Genomic DNA, 17,193 nt, shown 5'->3' on the forward strand with positions numbered 1-17,193 from the left:
CATCATCGTTGCATTGGCGGTCCAGTAGTACCCACAGAGGTTGGGCAGCGCCAGTCCCCCCCCTATCTCTACTCCGCTCCAGGAACACCCTTCTCGCCCTCGGAGTCCCTCGCGCCCACACAAACCCCATTATACTCCTGTTGTTAGGTGGCATTACTGGGTTACGGGGATAAGGTGGAGGCATGGGTAGGGTGCTGCTCTTTCCAAGGGCTGGTGCAGACTCGATGGGCCGAATGGCCTCCTGCACTGTAAATTCCATGACTCTCTAACAGGAAATCGGGAGCAGCTTTTGTCTAAATTTGTGATAACTGTTTCCACCCTGAGGAGCCACTACACTGAGGAACTGAAGAGGAAATCTGCCCAACAGTCATTGATAAGACCCTCATTCCATGATGCTATCGAGTTCGCCTCGGTCCAGCTACTGTAAAATTCAGTTATTCCAGTGGTGTTGCATTGCTTTGAATGTAAATGAGTTGTTTTGAATGTGATGTGGATTAACCTTTCTGTCCCTCACAGGTACGCGGAAGCTTGAATACAATGGCAGCACCTGGCATGAAGGATGTTTCATTTGCCACACTTGTGAGCAGCCAATCGGATCAAAGGCCTTTGTTCCTGATAAGAGTGAGATTTACTGTGTGCCTTGCTATGAGAACCACTTTGCTCCTCGATGTTTCCGTTGCAAGAAGGTAATGCCTGAGACTTGTTTTGAGAATACTTTGAGTCTAGTGCACTGCTTATCCCTTTTCAGCACTGAATGTCCTTTCATTCAGGAACTTAGATGCACAGCTGTATGGCACGTGCCATTTTAAGTGATCTCGCTTTATGCAAGGGAAGGAAGCATAACTGAATGTGCTGTTAATTAGGCAGATTATGAAGTACCCCACCAAGAGAATGCTGGCAGTTATAACATTTCATCGACCAGTACGATGGCACAGTGGTTAGCACTGCTACCTCACAGCTCCAGGGTCCCGGATTCAATTCTGGCCTCGGATGACTACCTTTGTGGAGTTTGCACTTTCTCCCCCTGTCTGCGGAAGTTTCCTCCGGGTGTTCCGGTTTTCTCCCACAGTCCAAAAATAGGTGGATTGGCCATGCTAAATTGCCCCTTAGTGTCCAAAAGGTTAGGCTGGGTTACGGGGATAGGGTGGAGGTGTGGGCTTAAGTAGCGTGGTGTTTCCAAGGGCCGGTGGAGACTCAATGGGCTGAATGGCCTCCTTCTGCACGATACATTTGAGATTCAAATATCTTGCCATGGGCCTTATTTCTTCATCAGCATAACTAATGCCACTTCGGAGAGAATTAAATCACTGGAGGAGTAATGATTTTGCATTCTTAACAATAGTGTTACTGTCAGCATTTACAATCTCAAATTTCTTTAAACAGAAACCCTCAGAAGCTGAGAGGTACACTGAACTGAGGAGGCCAATCAGCCCTTCATGCTTATGCTTGTTAGCTCTTTTCCCTTAGCCCAGCACATTTCTTCCCTTTTCAAGTATACATGTTTTTTCTAAAATAAATTTAGAGTACCCAATTTTTATTTATTTTTTTCAAATTAAGGGGCAACTTTGTGTGGCCAATCCACCTACCCTGCACATCGTTTTGTGTTGTGGGGGTGAGACCCACGTAGAGCCTTGTCACGTATATGTCAAATTTGTTTTTGAAAGGCATTTTTTGAAACTGCTTCTCTCACCCTTTCAGGCAATCTATTCCAGACCACCAAACTTGCTGTTTTTTTAAATTCTCTCATGTCCCAATGATCTTAAATCCATGTCCTCCAGTTACTGGCCCACCTATCATAGGAGAGCGTTTCTTTTTATATTTTTTCTTCTTCAGTTCTCTTCCCAAAGTCAGGTCAGACCCACAGCACATTGACCTCCGCCACAACCAGATTTCAAATCCAACCCCGCCGGAACAGGGATCGAACCCCATCATGTTGGTACCAATCTGATCCAGCCAACTGGACCCTTGTGCCAACATGCACTTTTACATGTATGTTGTGAATTGGCTAGTGATGATGGAGGCTCCAATATCTATTCCATTACATGGCCGATGAGGAATCCCTCCCGCTCTCACCACCTGCTAGTGACATGTGGTATTTTACAAGTTGATGCTCTAAATATGTTTGACCACAAGTCTGCAAAGTGAGATTTGAGCCCAGAGCTCCGGGCTCAAAGGCAGGGACACTAAAAATTTGGCACAAGACCTCGTATTTCTTCTTGTTTACTCCATCAATATCGATCATGATTTTGAATGGCTTTATTAAATCTGCCCTTAACCTTCTCTGCTCTGGAAGGAAAAGCCCAGTCTCAGTACCATTCCAGTAAATGTCCTCTGTATCTGCTCCAAGGCCACGGCATCGTTCCTGAAGTGTGGCGTTCAGAGTTGGACACCAATTGAGGCCTAACCAGCGATTTATAAACATTTAGAATATCTTCCTAAGTTACTGCGTATAGGAAGTTTGACCATCTCTTTTTTTCTCACTTTTGGTACAACAGAATAATAGCACAGTGAGCAGGGTTGTGTGATGTTATATATACACCTGTATATTCTCAGCTAGAGCTGAATTGTGATCTTGTAGCTATAGTTTTCAGCAATTTGTATGGACAGAACTCAACCTGCCTTTGGGCAACTAAGTCACAGAGCTAGACAATAACCTACATCTTGGAGGATTATCTCAGGTTGGTTGTTTTCCTCCGATTAGTATGTACACAACTTGCCCACAATTGGACAATAGGGCTCCCAAACAATTGGGCTATCTGTGTGTGGCTCATGTTCTGATATTAATGAACTTTGCTTGAGGAACGTAATATCACACAGCTCAGCGTTGATTGCTATGTGACTATCTAGAAAGCTAACTACATGATCTGCCAAGTATTTTTCTCTTGCCACTCTGTGCAGCCAACTGGCATAGATCAGTGGTTCTTTAGTTCGATTCTGACGTTGGGTGACCGTCTCTGTGGAGTTTGCACTTTCTCCCGTGTCTGCGTGGGGTTCCTCCGGGTGCTCCGGGTCCCTCCCACTGTCCAAAGATGTGCAGGTTAGGTGGATTGGTCATGCTAGAGTGCCCCTTGGGGTGGGGTTGTAGGAATAGGACGGGGAATTGGGCGGAGGTGGGGCGGTCCTTCGAAGGGATGGAGCTGATTCAGTGGGCTGAATAACCTTCTTCTGCACTGCAGGGATTCTATGAGTTTCAATAAGTATTAATTCCTGAGATTCCTTCATTCTAACAGCACTGTTTCAACACTCCAGTTACATATCATGAAAGTATGATACTAATCTTTATTAGTGACAGAAGTAGGCTTTCATTAACACTGCAATGAAGTTATTGTGAAATTCCCCTAGTCGCCACACTGCGACGCCTGTTCGGGTGCACTGAGGGATAATTCAGAATGTCCAATTCGCCTAACGAGCATATCTTTCGGGCCTTGTGGGAGTAAACCCACGCAGAAACAGGGAGAACGTGCAGACTCCACACAGTCTCAGTGACCCAAGCTGAGAATCAAACCCGGGTCCCTGGCGCTGTGAAGCAACAGTGCTAACACTGTGCTACTGTGCCGCCAATAAAGATGCCAATACCTAATCCATTCACGGTCTCTCTTATTGCCGCCAGTTGAATGGTGTTTTAGAATGCTCTTGTACATGAAGACTCTTCTCAAGCTTTACAATCTGCTGAATATCCTTGTAAAGAAAGATAGCATAAAATTAATCTGCTAAATGGATAATTTTAATGATCTCCTCTGAATGAATGTGCAGGCCTTGACCAAAGGAGGTGTTACGTACCATGATGAGCCCTATCACAAAGAATGCTTTGTCTGCAACGGGTGCAAGACTCAGCTGGCTGGCCAGCAATTCACCTCTCGGGAGGACTCTCCGTACTGCCTCAAGTGTTTTGGGAACCTGTACGCCAAGAAATGTGCAGCCTGTGCCAAGCCCATCACAGGTAAACAGCTGTGTATCTCAACATTTTCTAACTATACTTCCCTGAGTGTCTGCCAGCTTCACTGAAAAAATCTTATTATCTTACAACTGTGCGAGAATTTCTACAAAGTGTTTCTCACAGAAATGGTTCTTGGTGCTACATTCTAGACGGCTCCAATCCTAATTCTACTTATTTAAAAGTAAGATTTGACCGTTATTTAAACAGACTTTCTTCAGTGGGAGAGCTCAGTGATCTCATTCACATACATCAGATGTGTTGGCAGAAGCCTGCAAGTCTCATTATACTTTATCCGTCGAGGTTGTTTGTAAGGAAGTTAGTTAATTCTTTTTTACTCCGTACCCAAGGCCTGCTGGCCACAGCCTACTTGAAACAATAACCTGACGGGTATCGGCCTTGATTCAGTAGTGGCTCTCTCACCACCTTGTGTCAAAGGGTCATAGATTCAAGTACTCCATAGATTTGAGCACATAATCTAGATTGACAATCCAGCACAGGGTGAATGAGGCACTGTACTTTCTTTCAGTGGTGCTGTCTTTCCAATGAATTATTAGATCAAAACCTTGTTCGTTCTTGTATATCTCAAGGTACTAATCAAAGAAGGGTAAGAGCAAATTGGCTGCTGCATTTCTTGCATGAGAACAGTGATTACACTTCAAAAATACTTAATTGGTGATTAAGTCCCAAAACTTCCAATCGGAGTCAACACGCAGCAGCAGTGTGTACCATCTACAAGATGTGCTCCAGGAACTCACCAAGGTTCCTTCAACAGCAAATTCCAAACCCGCAACCACTACTATCCAGAAGGACATGGGCAGCAGATACATGGGACACCACCACCAGCAAGTTTCCCTCCAAGTCACACATCATCCTGACTTGGAAATTTATCACTGTTTCTTCTCCGTCACTGGGTCAAAATCATTGAACTCCCTCCCAAACAGCACTGTGGGTGTGCCTACACCACATGGACTACAGCGATTCAGGAAAGCAGCTCGCCACCTCCTCAAGGGCAACTCCAGATCGGCAGTAAATGTTGACCTGGGCTGCTAAGCTCACATCCTTGGTGAATGAATAATTTTTTTGAACTCTGTTCCGATACTGCTCAAACAGAAAACTACCACTTACCTGGATACGTTGAATAGGTTCCAACTTCCAATCCACAATGCCAAAGAACTCCCTCAACACATAAACCTTCACAGATAGCAGAAGCCATGGCCCCTTTTTACTGCACATGTTGCAGTAAGTTTTAAAAAATAAATTTAAGAGTATCCAATTCTTTTTTTTCCAATTAAGGGGCAATTTATTGTGGTCAATCCACTTACCCTGCACATATTTGGGTTGTGAGGGTGAGACCCACGTAGACATGTAGAGAATGTGCAAACTCCACACGGACCGGGATCAAACCCGGGTCCTCTGTACCGTGAGGCAGCAATGCTAATCACTGCACCACCGTGCTGCCCATATGCCACCATAAATGAAGATTTAATGGTGGCACGTTGGTACAATGATTAGCACTGTTGCCTCACAGTGGCAGGCACCTGGGTTCAATTCCGGCCTTGGGTGTCCATCTGGAGTTTGCACATTGTCCCAGTGTCTGCGTGGGTTTCCTCCCACAGTCCAAAAGATGTGTCGGTTAGGTGAATTGGCCATGCTAAATTGCCCCTTAAGTGTCCAAAGGTTAGGTGGGACTATAGGGATAGGGCAAGGGAGTGGGCCTGGGAAGGGTGCACTTGAGGGCCATCTCGATGGGCTGAATGGCCTTCTTCTGCACAGTAGGGAATTTATGATAGTCCAGTGTGCCTGGTGATAGATGAATGTTAATGAACGGGTAATTGGATGAATGAGTGAATGGATAGAGGTGGGCATGGTAAGTGGGTGAGCAGGTGGGTCAGGTGATGGGCCAGGTGGGTGAGTGTGTAAGTGGGCCGAGGAGTAGTTGAATTAGGAGAGATTGTCAGGCTGGGGTACTCTGGTCCAATCGGCAGGGGAGGATTGGAGTTGGGTGGTGGGGCTAGCCAGGTTAGGCTGGGGAGCGGCAGGAGGGGGAAGGGCAGGGGGAGCAGCAGTCCAGGGGTTAAGTTGGGGTAGAGGGGTTGGTGATTGAGGGGGGGAATTAGTGGGTTAAGTTGTATAGTTACCCAAGAATTAACTAGGATTTTTATGTCTCATGCTTCCTGGGTTACTATCCAGGTAAGTAAGTTGGATCTGTCCAATGTTTCCAACTCGAACTCATAGACTTAGAGACTTTTCTGGAGGGTTCCGGCGAGCAGGGGAATGTTCAAACTTCACAAGCGATTCCTATGGAGTCAGTGCATTGGGACATCCTTAGGGTCCTGACACACTTATTGGGGATGGAAGTCCAGTCTCCAACAATCCAGAGACCGGATGATTTGGGCCAAAGTGCTTTGGGGGGTGTACTGTGTTCAGGAAAGGATATATAAATGCAAACTTGACTTGTTTTTATATAATGCTTTTCGCAAGCACAACATAAAGAGATGCATTTATATAGAATCTTTAATAAAATGTTGCATTATAAGGCACATAACGGGAACATTATCAAGCAAAGTTTGACATTGAGACACACAATTAGCTATTAGGGCAGGTGACCAAAAGCTTGAGCAAATAAATTGGGTTTGAAAGAGAGTCCCAAAAAGTTCTTAACCAATTATGTACTTTTGAAATGCAGTCAATGTTGTAATGTAGGATAATCCAATCCTGTCCTGAACTGTATGGCTAATTCCACAATCCCAATGAGGAGTTATGCTCACATAGATCACAGGATGAGGGATTGCGGTTATAATCTTGGAGCCCTATCTTGTGCCCAAGGTCTTCTTGAATGCAGCTTTGCCATTGGAATCACTCCATTATCCCTTATGGAATATCTAAATGTTAACAAGTGCAAGGTCTTGCAACACTGAAATGGAATTTCAGGAAAGTAGTGAAATAAATACTACAAAAGTAAAATATATGGCAAAAATTGGAGGAAAAGTAAGGTAAAAGATTAGGAAAGGAATATGTGAAGCCAGAAAGGAGGAGGAGGAAAATCAATGTCATTAAAAATAGAATAGTATAACATTCTGATATCAGTAAAAAGAGAATTGTCAAGAATGAGATCGAGGTTCCTGTGAGGAGAGGATTGTGAAGGTGGACATTTAACAAACACTTCACTTTAGTGTTTACATTAGACAAAATTATTCTGCGGAATTCGTTATACCCAAGGAGATCAAAAGTACTGGGACCAGACTACATCCAAGGACCCGTGTGGGGAATAAATAACAAAGGCTCAAATTGATATTTCATGGGACTATTGAGAGGGGATGTGTGCTGGATGTCTGGAAAGCAACCAATCTAACATAGATTCACAAAGTGCGACAGAGCTAACCGAGATAGGTACAGGAAAGTTAGTTTGACACCTTTGGTAGGGAGCTTTTTCTAATCTTTAATTAAAGATGAAATTAGTAAACATTGCAATGGAGGAAGTAGTTTGAACCAACGCGATTCCCGAAAGGTAGATCATATTTGATCAGGTTTGCTCGAGTGAATGGTATGGTGGATTCGGGGAATGTAGTGAATGGTGAACCTGGGCTTTCACAAAGCATTTGCCCACAAATCACCAGGAGACAACTGGAGCAGGTTAAGGGGCATGGACTCAATGGGAGGAGACCAAAGTGGACTAACAAATGGCGAGATAGGAGGAAACCGATTCGAAGTTAAGGACATAGTGGATGGCAGTGGACAGCAATGTCGCACAGGGTTCTGCTCTAGCTGGGATCACTTCACTGTTCGTCGTTCAATTTAGAGACATGGCTACTGGGAATGGTGACCCAAGTTTGGGCAAAATACCAAAATGGGAGACGATGAGTGGGATTGTACAGCCCCTCCTGTTGGTGGGATCCTCCAGCTCCGCCAAAGTCGGCCCCTGCCGCAGGGTTCCCCAGTGACGGGATGAGCGCACCATACAAAACACCGTAGAATTCAGCAGAATCGGAAGATCCTTCCGGAAGTCAATGGCAAGCCGCCTCCATCACCGGCCAACCTGTCGCGGGAGAGACGGGACTGGAAAATTCCGGCCAAAGTAAATTGATTCTAAAGACCAAAGGAAACTATGGAATTGTTCAAAGAGGGTGGATCGTAAGTGTGAGGCAGTGCATTTTTGTTTAAAAACCACAAGGAAGATTTGAAGGGGAAAAGTGGACGACAGGAAAGAACAGGAGGGTTGTGGGGGTGTTCAAAGGCATTAAAACCGCACCTGACATGGATAAGGCCATTCATAAAGAAACAAACAAAAGGAATGTTGGACTTTATTGCAAGAGGCAAAGAAAATACATGTTGAGATGTAATGGCTGCTATACAAAACATTAGTTGGGATATTGTGTGCAAGCTTCAGCTGCACACATTGGAAGCACACCAAGGTATTAAAGGGGGCACAGTGCGGATTCTCTTAAATACTGCCTACCATGGGGAAATATGAATTATGGAGAAAGTGCTGAAAATCAGGGCTATTTTCATTGGAACAGAGGATATGTGCTTCAGGTTTTGAAGAGTTGTAATAGGGTAGAAAGAAACATGGTTTCCAGTGATATAAAAGTCTTAGAATGCAGGAACATGAGTTTAATATTAAATGTGAAAGTTGGGGAGAGCGAGCTGGAGAAAATTATTTACACAGCATTGTGAAGCTGGACAATGCACGTATGAGTTAATGATGGCAGCAGAGGTCAGGCCAACATTGAAGAATAGGTTAGATAGGTGGTTGAAGGAAAAGGAGAATAAAGCGATGTGAGAAAAGCGCAGATACATGAGATTAGGGAGGATTAACACCAACATGGAGTGGTTCGACTCGTTCAATGCTGTAATTTCTATGTAAATCCCACCATATCACCAGGTGCCAGAATCATAAGGTTGCACAGGCTGAGAGTGTTTTCTGATCTGATTACAAAATGTCTTTGTCTGCTTTAAACTGAGCATTGTGCTGTTTTAGGTGATGCAGACAGTCTCAAATGAAACCCATCCCCCAGCCAGACATTGCATCATTCTTTCACTCTGCTTTTGCTCAGTTTGATATTAATTGGAATTGTTTTGCATGTCAGGTACTGGATGTCAGCCGATTATGAGGCACCTCCACGTCGCATGTTTGCATTCTAACCATGTATTTAATTTCTGTGGAGGGTTCGGCAATTTGGATTTGGCCAGTAACTCCTCTCCATGACGGCTTGTGCATGAAATATTTCCCCTCAACATACTGACATAACTGAAGTCTGTGGAAAAAAATTAAAATGTCATACTCTGACAGCAGCCCAATGGTTTTCAGCTGTGAAGTGCTCAACTTCAATTGGGAGAGTTTGTTAAATGGATCATCTTTGTGCTTATCCAAGTGAGCTATATTTGCTCGCCCTGTCACATTATACCCAAACCATGGTGCAAACCACCATCTCCTATAGCAGTGTGACATTTGCATTTCCATTGCATGAACCTGATTGACCAGCTAGTCATTTTCTTAAGGGCCCTTGCACGCCACGAGACAGAGGAGACATTCATTCCATTACCCTGTCCTTGGAATCCACTGCATCACCCATCTGAAACCTCAGCATGCAGGCCCAGGGTTGAAACCAAGCCACGCATAATATTTGAACTCAATTGGACTCGTAGCTACACTGTGGCTTTGGGCTGGGTTTGGAAACTGAGTCAATCCCCATTCCAACCCATCTCTGGAGTGGGAAAAGAAAGCAGAGGGGCCAATTCACCTGGCAGATTAATACCCTTTTGTCAGCTAGAAAGAAGCCTGAGGCCTGGAGTTCATGGCTGAAAGAGAAAATGCAAGTAGCTTTAAAAAAAAAAAAAATCTCTCAAGAGCCAAAACAATCATTTTGTTGCTTTAATGTTTCAGTCTGTAACTTTTCCTAGACCTTGGCCCTTTGCAAGTTGCAAATTTTTAATGATTCCACTAATCCTTTGCTTTAAAGGCTATCGAAGCTAACATTCTGATTTTTTTTTTGTTAGCGTAAAAAAGACTCCCAGCCGAGACAAAAGGTTCACCCACTGTCATAAACTGCACCTCCAGGCATATAACAGCATATTCACAGGAATATCAGAAACACCTCTGTCATAGTTGGAAGGATTTCATGTGGCAGAAATCAGAAAGATAAATACCCCAATGTTTTTCTTAGTACAGTGCCAAAACACTGGAGTTAATGCTTTGAAGAAAAACCTCTGAGGGATCAAATATTTTGTGATAAAGACGTAGGTATACACAACAGTATCTCTTAAATTAACAATTATAAAGTGCTCTTAATGACAGCAATGAACACTGGAATGCTGACTGGCAACTTCACAGGGCCTTCAGATCTGCAAATACAGAGCCTTATAAAATAATCTTATGTCCTAATTTATGACTCTTGATTAATGACAACCGTGCCAGTGATTTGCAGTTATGAGATGCATGAATTATAGTTTAAATAGGCAGCCTACTTTTAAATGTGCCCTATAGTACTTCTAACTGAGCATAGTCCTCTGTTCAAGAGATTTTTAAAGAATTCTCATTCTTTGACATTGTGCGGAGTCACTGCTGGGAATATGGCAAGGTGAAAAAAGCTTTTAGAGTTGAGGTATTTAAACAGAGAAGTGGGAAACAGCACTGCATCAAAACCAATATTTCCTCAAATTAATTGAAGATTTCTTTTGTGCATTCATGGGATGTGGACATCGCTGGCTCGGCCAGCATTTGTTGCCAATTCCTAATTGCCCTTGGGCTGAGTGCCTTGATCGGCCATTTCAGTGGGCATTTAAGAGTCAACTACAATACTATAGGCCTGCAGTCCCATGTAGGCCAGGCCAGGTAAGGACAGCAGATTTCCTTCCTTAAAAGGCATTAATGAACCAGATGTTTTTTGTGACAATCAGCGATGGTTTATTGTTCATCATTAGTGCGTGAGAATGCACAGACTTGTTTTACCAGAAACTGCAAGTGTTGACCATTGTTATTGGTCAGAGATGGCCTTTCCACTTGAAACACTTGTTATGGGCCAGGGTGTAGAGAACCACAAAGTGTATCATGGAGTTCACCAGACCCAGAACTTTTAATAGATTGTGGTATGGGGAGCACACGGCCCACTCTACAGGTGTGGAACAGCAGAAATGGAAATGTAAAGCAAAACAATGTTTATTCTCTGAACTCAAGTTACCTTTTTGAAACATGCAGTGAACATCTTGGCAACCATCAATTCAAATACAACCCCCAAAGAATACAACACTAAGTGATCCTTAATAACTTCCCAAACAACATCCAGAAGACAGAAGAAACACCTTTCAACAGAAGTACATTAGGTTTACATTCACTACTGAGAACATATATTTCTGAATTCACCAATGATCAAGAGATAGTCTTTTGATGGCAGAGAGATCAACAGTACACCTGTTCTGTCTGGCTTCAGCTCCAACACTGAAAACAAAACTAAAACACACCCTGCAGCAAACAGCCTAAAGCAAAAGGAAAAGGCTGACAAGACAGCCCAGCTCCACCCACTCTGACATCACTGCAGTAATAAACACCCATTTCTTAAAGGTATTCTCACATGACACACTTCAGTCAGAACTGACAAAGCGCACAACCGTTTCTTAAAAACCTTTTTTTTTTTTCCTCAAAAGGTTTTGGAGGCGGCAAATACATTTCCTTTGAAGATCGCCAGTGGCACCAGAGCTGTTTCACCTGCTCACGTTGTTCGGCCTCGCTGGTTGGAAAGGGATTTTTCCCTGAGAAGGATGACGTTCTTTGTCGTGAATGTAACAGTGACTTGTGAATTGATCGCTGACACCAGTTCCAGTCTTCGTATATTTTTCTACACACAAATTGAACCAGCGCAGCATTAGGCCATTGAAGGCACAGTTTGTGTCTTGGAGAAAACCTTTCCTTTCACACTCCCCTAGCGACATTTCGTACAGGGGTATAAACTTGTACAATAAAGATTTAACCGATTACTTCCCCCTCCCTACTGTCTCTCTGCCTATTCTCATCAATTGGGACATCTGGGGTCGGAATTCTCTGGCCATTGGGATTCTCATTACCCGCTGTCAACACACCTCTGTCCATGGGTTTCCCAATGGCATAGGGTGGCTTCAATGGGAAATCCCTTTGACAAGTGACGGGAAGAGACAATCCCACGTCAGCAAATGGTGCACCGCAGAGAAACATGCAGCTGGGGGACCGGAGAAATCCACCCCTGTTATTATTTATTCAATAGAATTAACTCACACATTGATAAAATGCAGCTAAAATAATTCATCAGCAGGGTAGCTTTCCTGATGGTTCAGTAACCAAATGCATGAGGACCAAAGCTCAACTTGAATGAGGGCATAAATGGCCCAAGATCAGTTGCCCATTATATATCATACGTATATTACACTTGCCTGATTTTGATTTCTGTTGGCTTCAGTAGAAATGTAGGTTCGGCTGAGGTATAATATGCAGCTGATCCGATATTGCTCATTTTAGAACCCTTCCCAAGCTTGGATAATATTGAACCTGAAGACCTCTGGTTTGATCCCTGGACCATGCTGAACTCCATCATCTAAGGATACTATGATTAGTGGGCTAGGGGTATAAAATGAGCTAGGGACCTTGCAATTGATCATTGTCTAGTGATTCCTTTTGAAGGAACGTGTTTGTAGATATCAGCAGAGGGTAGGGTTTGGCTTGGCCTTCATCCCCACACTCCCCTGACATTCACACGTGAAGAATGATAATTTGGTGAGATACCTGAAGTTCACCAAAACCGCTTACGTTATGAGAATAGACGAGGTGAGTACTTCTGAGTTATCGGGGTGAGTTTTAACAGCCTGTTGGGAGGGAGGGGGCAAGAAAATCTCGAAAACGTTTTGTTGTGTCATCTCCCCAGACAACTTGCCTCTGGCTGCTTTACCTCCAAATTAAACTGCATCCCCAGGAGCAACCCCACCTTGCTGCAATGGAAGCCAATTAAGATCATTATAATACCAATTAAATGGCATTTTTCATGCGCCACGGCAGTTTGCCAGAGGTTCGCGGGATCCCTGCTACATCTGCAGCTCACAGGTGGCGAGAGCACTGCAGAAGGTCAAAGCACCATGGAATAATTATGTGGTGCAGATTTTAAATTATCACAGAGTCTGCACAGTGTATCTGCAGGCAAATTCTTTCAAATGGAAGACAGATCCACCTTGGTCTGCACTGTTTACCTCGAAGCATTCCATTCTGAGTGGGGCTGCGGATCATTCTTCCTTTCCGCTTCTCTGAAGTCCTTCTGTAGCCAATGCCTGCCCACTGCTCCTAATTGCCTGGCTGACTGGCGCTCCTGGAGGAAGTTTCCTAATTGGCCACCTCTGGGAAGGTTGAAATGAAAGAGAAAATGCTGGAAAATCTCAGCAGGTTTGGCAGCCTCTGTAGGGAGAGAAAAGAGCTAACGTTTTGAGTTCAGGTGACCCTTTGTCAAAGCTGGGAAGGTTGTGGTGGAGGGCACACTGCAGTCCCAAGTGGGGCGAGCTTCCTGAATCGGTCCTAATTCACACAAATGTTTTCACCCTTTTGTCCAGCCACTCATGCCAGGATATCTGCAGTATTTTGTTTTTGAATCCTTTCCAGCTGGCTGAATCCTCTCAACAGATCATCATCTGGAATGGGTTGTCAGGAGTTTGCTGGACCCCCAACATAGATTGGTTCAAGAAATAATTAGACGTTGCAAGAGAAAAATAGTACAGTTGGTATCCTGGAAGAATGCGAGCAAATGATTAAAAGGGTGGTCTTTGTCGAAACCTATGTTATGAGGACAATCTTCATTCTTCTGCTATGGTACAACAGAACACACGATTTATATCTGTTATTCAAACAGTTAGCTCCGCTGTCTTTTGTACCCCTTGACATCAGGGCCGCTGAAACCTGCTAGTCTGGTATCTGACCTGACCTTAAGTAGGTTTTCAGAATTGGGCTGAAAGTTAGTTAACCAGAAATCAACCAGAATCCACATTACTTGTTCACTAATAAGGCACCATTTTATGTTCTGTCTGCTGACCTCATTAGAATGGTTCAGAATAGATTGGGTCTGTAGTAACAGAGACTATGTGGGCGAGTACAATCTTTGGCCTGTATAAGACAAGTTGCCCAATTTAATTGTGCAGTTTCCTTGTTCCAAGGATCAATTAACGAATCACTTGATCTTTGCTTGCTTGATCTCTTCCCTAATTCCGATTGTGGTATTGAAATGGTTGCTGAGGTGGAACGCCACCATCCATTATGCCGCACTTGTGTTTAACAATGAGCCTACTAATTTGGGTACTTGTTAAAACTGAAATGGGAAAGCTGAGCCTGTCACACCTGTCAGTATTTACACAAAATGCATCTGATCTCAGACAAAGTTCACTGCTTGTTAGACTGAGGAACATAGAATGGCTCAATGGCTTCATATAGGTCAGAAATGCATGGTTGCACTTGGTGTTGCGTTTATCACACAAATAGACCCAGCAACCAGAAAAAGAGACAGAGCGCGTTTTACACCTTAAATGGAAACTCGTTGAGCCCATAACCTGTCTTTGGAATTTTGCATATCTCACACGATATTAAAATAGAAACAGTTATGTTTGCCCATAAATGTCTTGACTATACACTGAGAGAGATGGGGTGCAACATGGGAGAAACATTTACTTTAAGTAAATCAAAGATCACTGCTATCAACGAGTCTCAAGGCTTTATATTTGACTGACTTAAATGGGATGTAATTGGAATTCGCTACAAGCAGAACTGGAATATGGGCAGAGTCGTATAATACAAATTATGGTTCAGCTGTGTTTTGTCAGTAGTTCCAAAGATACCATTTGCAAACAAAAACTAGGGTTTATTTCCATTTACTTTAGGCATGGTATTTGTTCCGCTGCCTGTTTTGAACACCGTATTTACTGAGCACACTGCGGATTAGTACTTCACTTCTGATACAAGATAAGCTATTACATTTTGGTGAAAGTTCATTCTGTAAAGTCAACGATTAAGTTACGTTTTAATTGTCGAAAAGTGGGTGGATTAAAGGATTGCAAATACAAACATTCTTGATGTGTTGCTGGCTTCAGTGTAAAAGCTTACTGTAAATATGAAGCCCTATTTAAAACAGACGGGTTAGAGCTGATAGATTTTCAAATGTACCCAGTCTCTGATTCAGAGGTCTATGCTTTGGTGTTCACACGTAAAGCTACATTAGAATGTAACACCTAGCTATCATAATATTTACCATTACAATTTTGTTGTTAAAGGATATCGCAACCACTTCTGAAGCCCAACTCCCAACTTGACATTCTGTGCAATGGGATGGGCACTATGTCACGTGAGGCTCAAATATTGAATGCAAGGACTAGCTTGTGAATCTAGGGAGGGTTCTAGTTTAGAGTGCAGATCAATTGGACGGAGCTTCCTCTTCTGAGGTGCTCTGCTGTGTCTGGGAGAGATTAGGGCAGAGGCAGGAGATAATGAAGTTGGGCGATGTTGAATCAGCCTAGCGCTGTTGGTGCTTGTAGAATGGTCTTCGGTATGAGTATTCATTGATGAAAGGAGTGGCTGGGTGGTGCTATGTCTCTGAACCGTTGCAAAAAATCCTGAAATAATTGATGGTCCAGCACCGTTCTTTGTATGGAAAATAGGGGCACCTGCTTAAATGGTGCCGAGGACACCTAGCTGTCTCGACTGTACAGATCCAGGACTATTCAGGCAGCTAATCTCAGCTGGCCTGCTATCCTATTCCTAATTCCTCTGTTGTGACTGCTATTGGGAGTACCAGGCGGGGACAGGATCACGGTTGGCTGCGATGCATTATCGATGTGCATGGTACCTTAGATCAGCTGATTGCATTATTACACTGGGCAGGCATCTCAACGCAGGCAAACCTGACCAATAAACGGTATTCATATTCATCCACACCACAGATGTCAGGTTTGCACCTTTAATTTGAAAAGATTGTTTTAGTTATTTGCCTGTAGAACTTAGATCTCTGCTGGGTTCCTTCCCTCCTGAATTATTGAGGCACTCCAGCAGATTCAAGACAAAAGACTTTCTAAGGAACAGCTTTTAGTACAAACTAGCTCCACTACAGTTAGTATTGATAATCAGGACAGAATTAAAAAAAGATTGGTAAGGACAGAGGTTTGGAGAAAAAAGGGCAAGATCCAAAACTATGCTCCTTGAGGGGTGTCTAAATCATGCCTGTGGAATAACTGCCAACTATGCAGCCTTGGGGACCATTGCCATGCGACGGTTCATACATTCCAGCTTGTCTACCCATCAAAATTCCCTTGATACCACTAAATATGGGTAAAATTGCCAAACATTGTTGGTGTGTGCATTTTTTTTTTGTTTGTTTCTCTTTTAAAAAGTGTTTTCTTGTTTTTAGTATGTGACTTGTAACCTAATACTATTGAGAGTGGTGGGCCAGTCCCACATGTCACGAGAGAGTTTACATATAACAGAATGTTATGCATGTTTTTTTTAATTAATCACTGAAGCAAAGTTCATATATAACACTATTGTAAAAGCTTTGATGCTGGTAAGTCAGAGTATACTGTGTATTGTTTAACATGAGAGCTGTGATCAGCAGCATGCAATGTCTGCTTAGTGTAGTTGTCCTGTCTGACTTACTTACATTTTCATTTATGTTCTCTTAAATGCTTGCACAATAAAAAAAATAAACTGTACCTTCCGTTGGCCTCCATGTCACTCTTCTCTTTTACACACAACACTCCATTTTTATGTTCGCACCTACCCCAGTGTCTCAGTAGATATATGCACCAATGTGATAGCCTCCAGGTTCGATCTGCAATCTGTACTGAGTACATTGATGAAATTGGTGTCCATGTCTGCTGGTTGGGAAGAAAGATTGGAAAAGGTTTCAATTCTTCATCTCTAGAAATGCATATGAAGATGTGTAGAGTGAGGACAAATTGTCCTTTTCCTCCCCCATAGCTGTCCAAGATGACTGCACTCTCCCTAATCTGGCCGTTTGTGCATCTCCAATTTGCAGGGGTGACCTTCAGCTGCCAAGAGCCTAAGCTCTGGAATTCCATCCCAAAACCATTCTGCCTCTCCCTCTCCTTTGAAACACAACTTACACCTTGGGTGGGATTGTCTGGCCTGCCAGCCGGTCAATGGGATTTCCCATTGACGGCAGCCCCACGCTGTCAGGAAATCCCGGAACATAGGTGCGCTGCCGGCGCAATGGAGAATCCCAACAGTGGAGAATCCAGCCCCCTATCTT

The 17,193-nt window shown here is 43.5% G+C and overlaps 1 protein-coding gene across 5 annotated transcripts in view; it reads left to right on the forward strand.

The window, feature by feature from the left end:
- The window catches only part of fhl3a (four and a half LIM domains 3a), a 148,903-nt gene extending 132,265 nt beyond the window's left edge, over positions 1-16,638 (forward strand). For all 5 annotated transcript variants that reach the window (XM_072501326.1, XM_072501341.1, XM_072501315.1 and 2 more), the window contains 3 exons: positions 517-686; positions 3,754-3,940; positions 11,579-16,638. In XM_072501326.1, the coding sequence (XP_072357427.1) occupies positions 517-686; positions 3,754-3,940; positions 11,579-11,730 (509 nt within the window). In that variant the 3' untranslated portion in view covers positions 11,731-16,638. The remainder of the gene's footprint in view (positions 1-516; positions 687-3,753; positions 3,941-11,578) is intronic.
- Positions 16,639-17,193: the final 555 nt, after the last annotated feature.

The sequence above is a fragment of the Scyliorhinus torazame genome, chromosome 1, assembly GCF_047496885.1.
Source record: "Scyliorhinus torazame isolate Kashiwa2021f chromosome 1, sScyTor2.1, whole genome shotgun sequence".
Taxonomy (NCBI): Eukaryota; Metazoa; Chordata; class Chondrichthyes; order Carcharhiniformes; family Scyliorhinidae; genus Scyliorhinus; species Scyliorhinus torazame.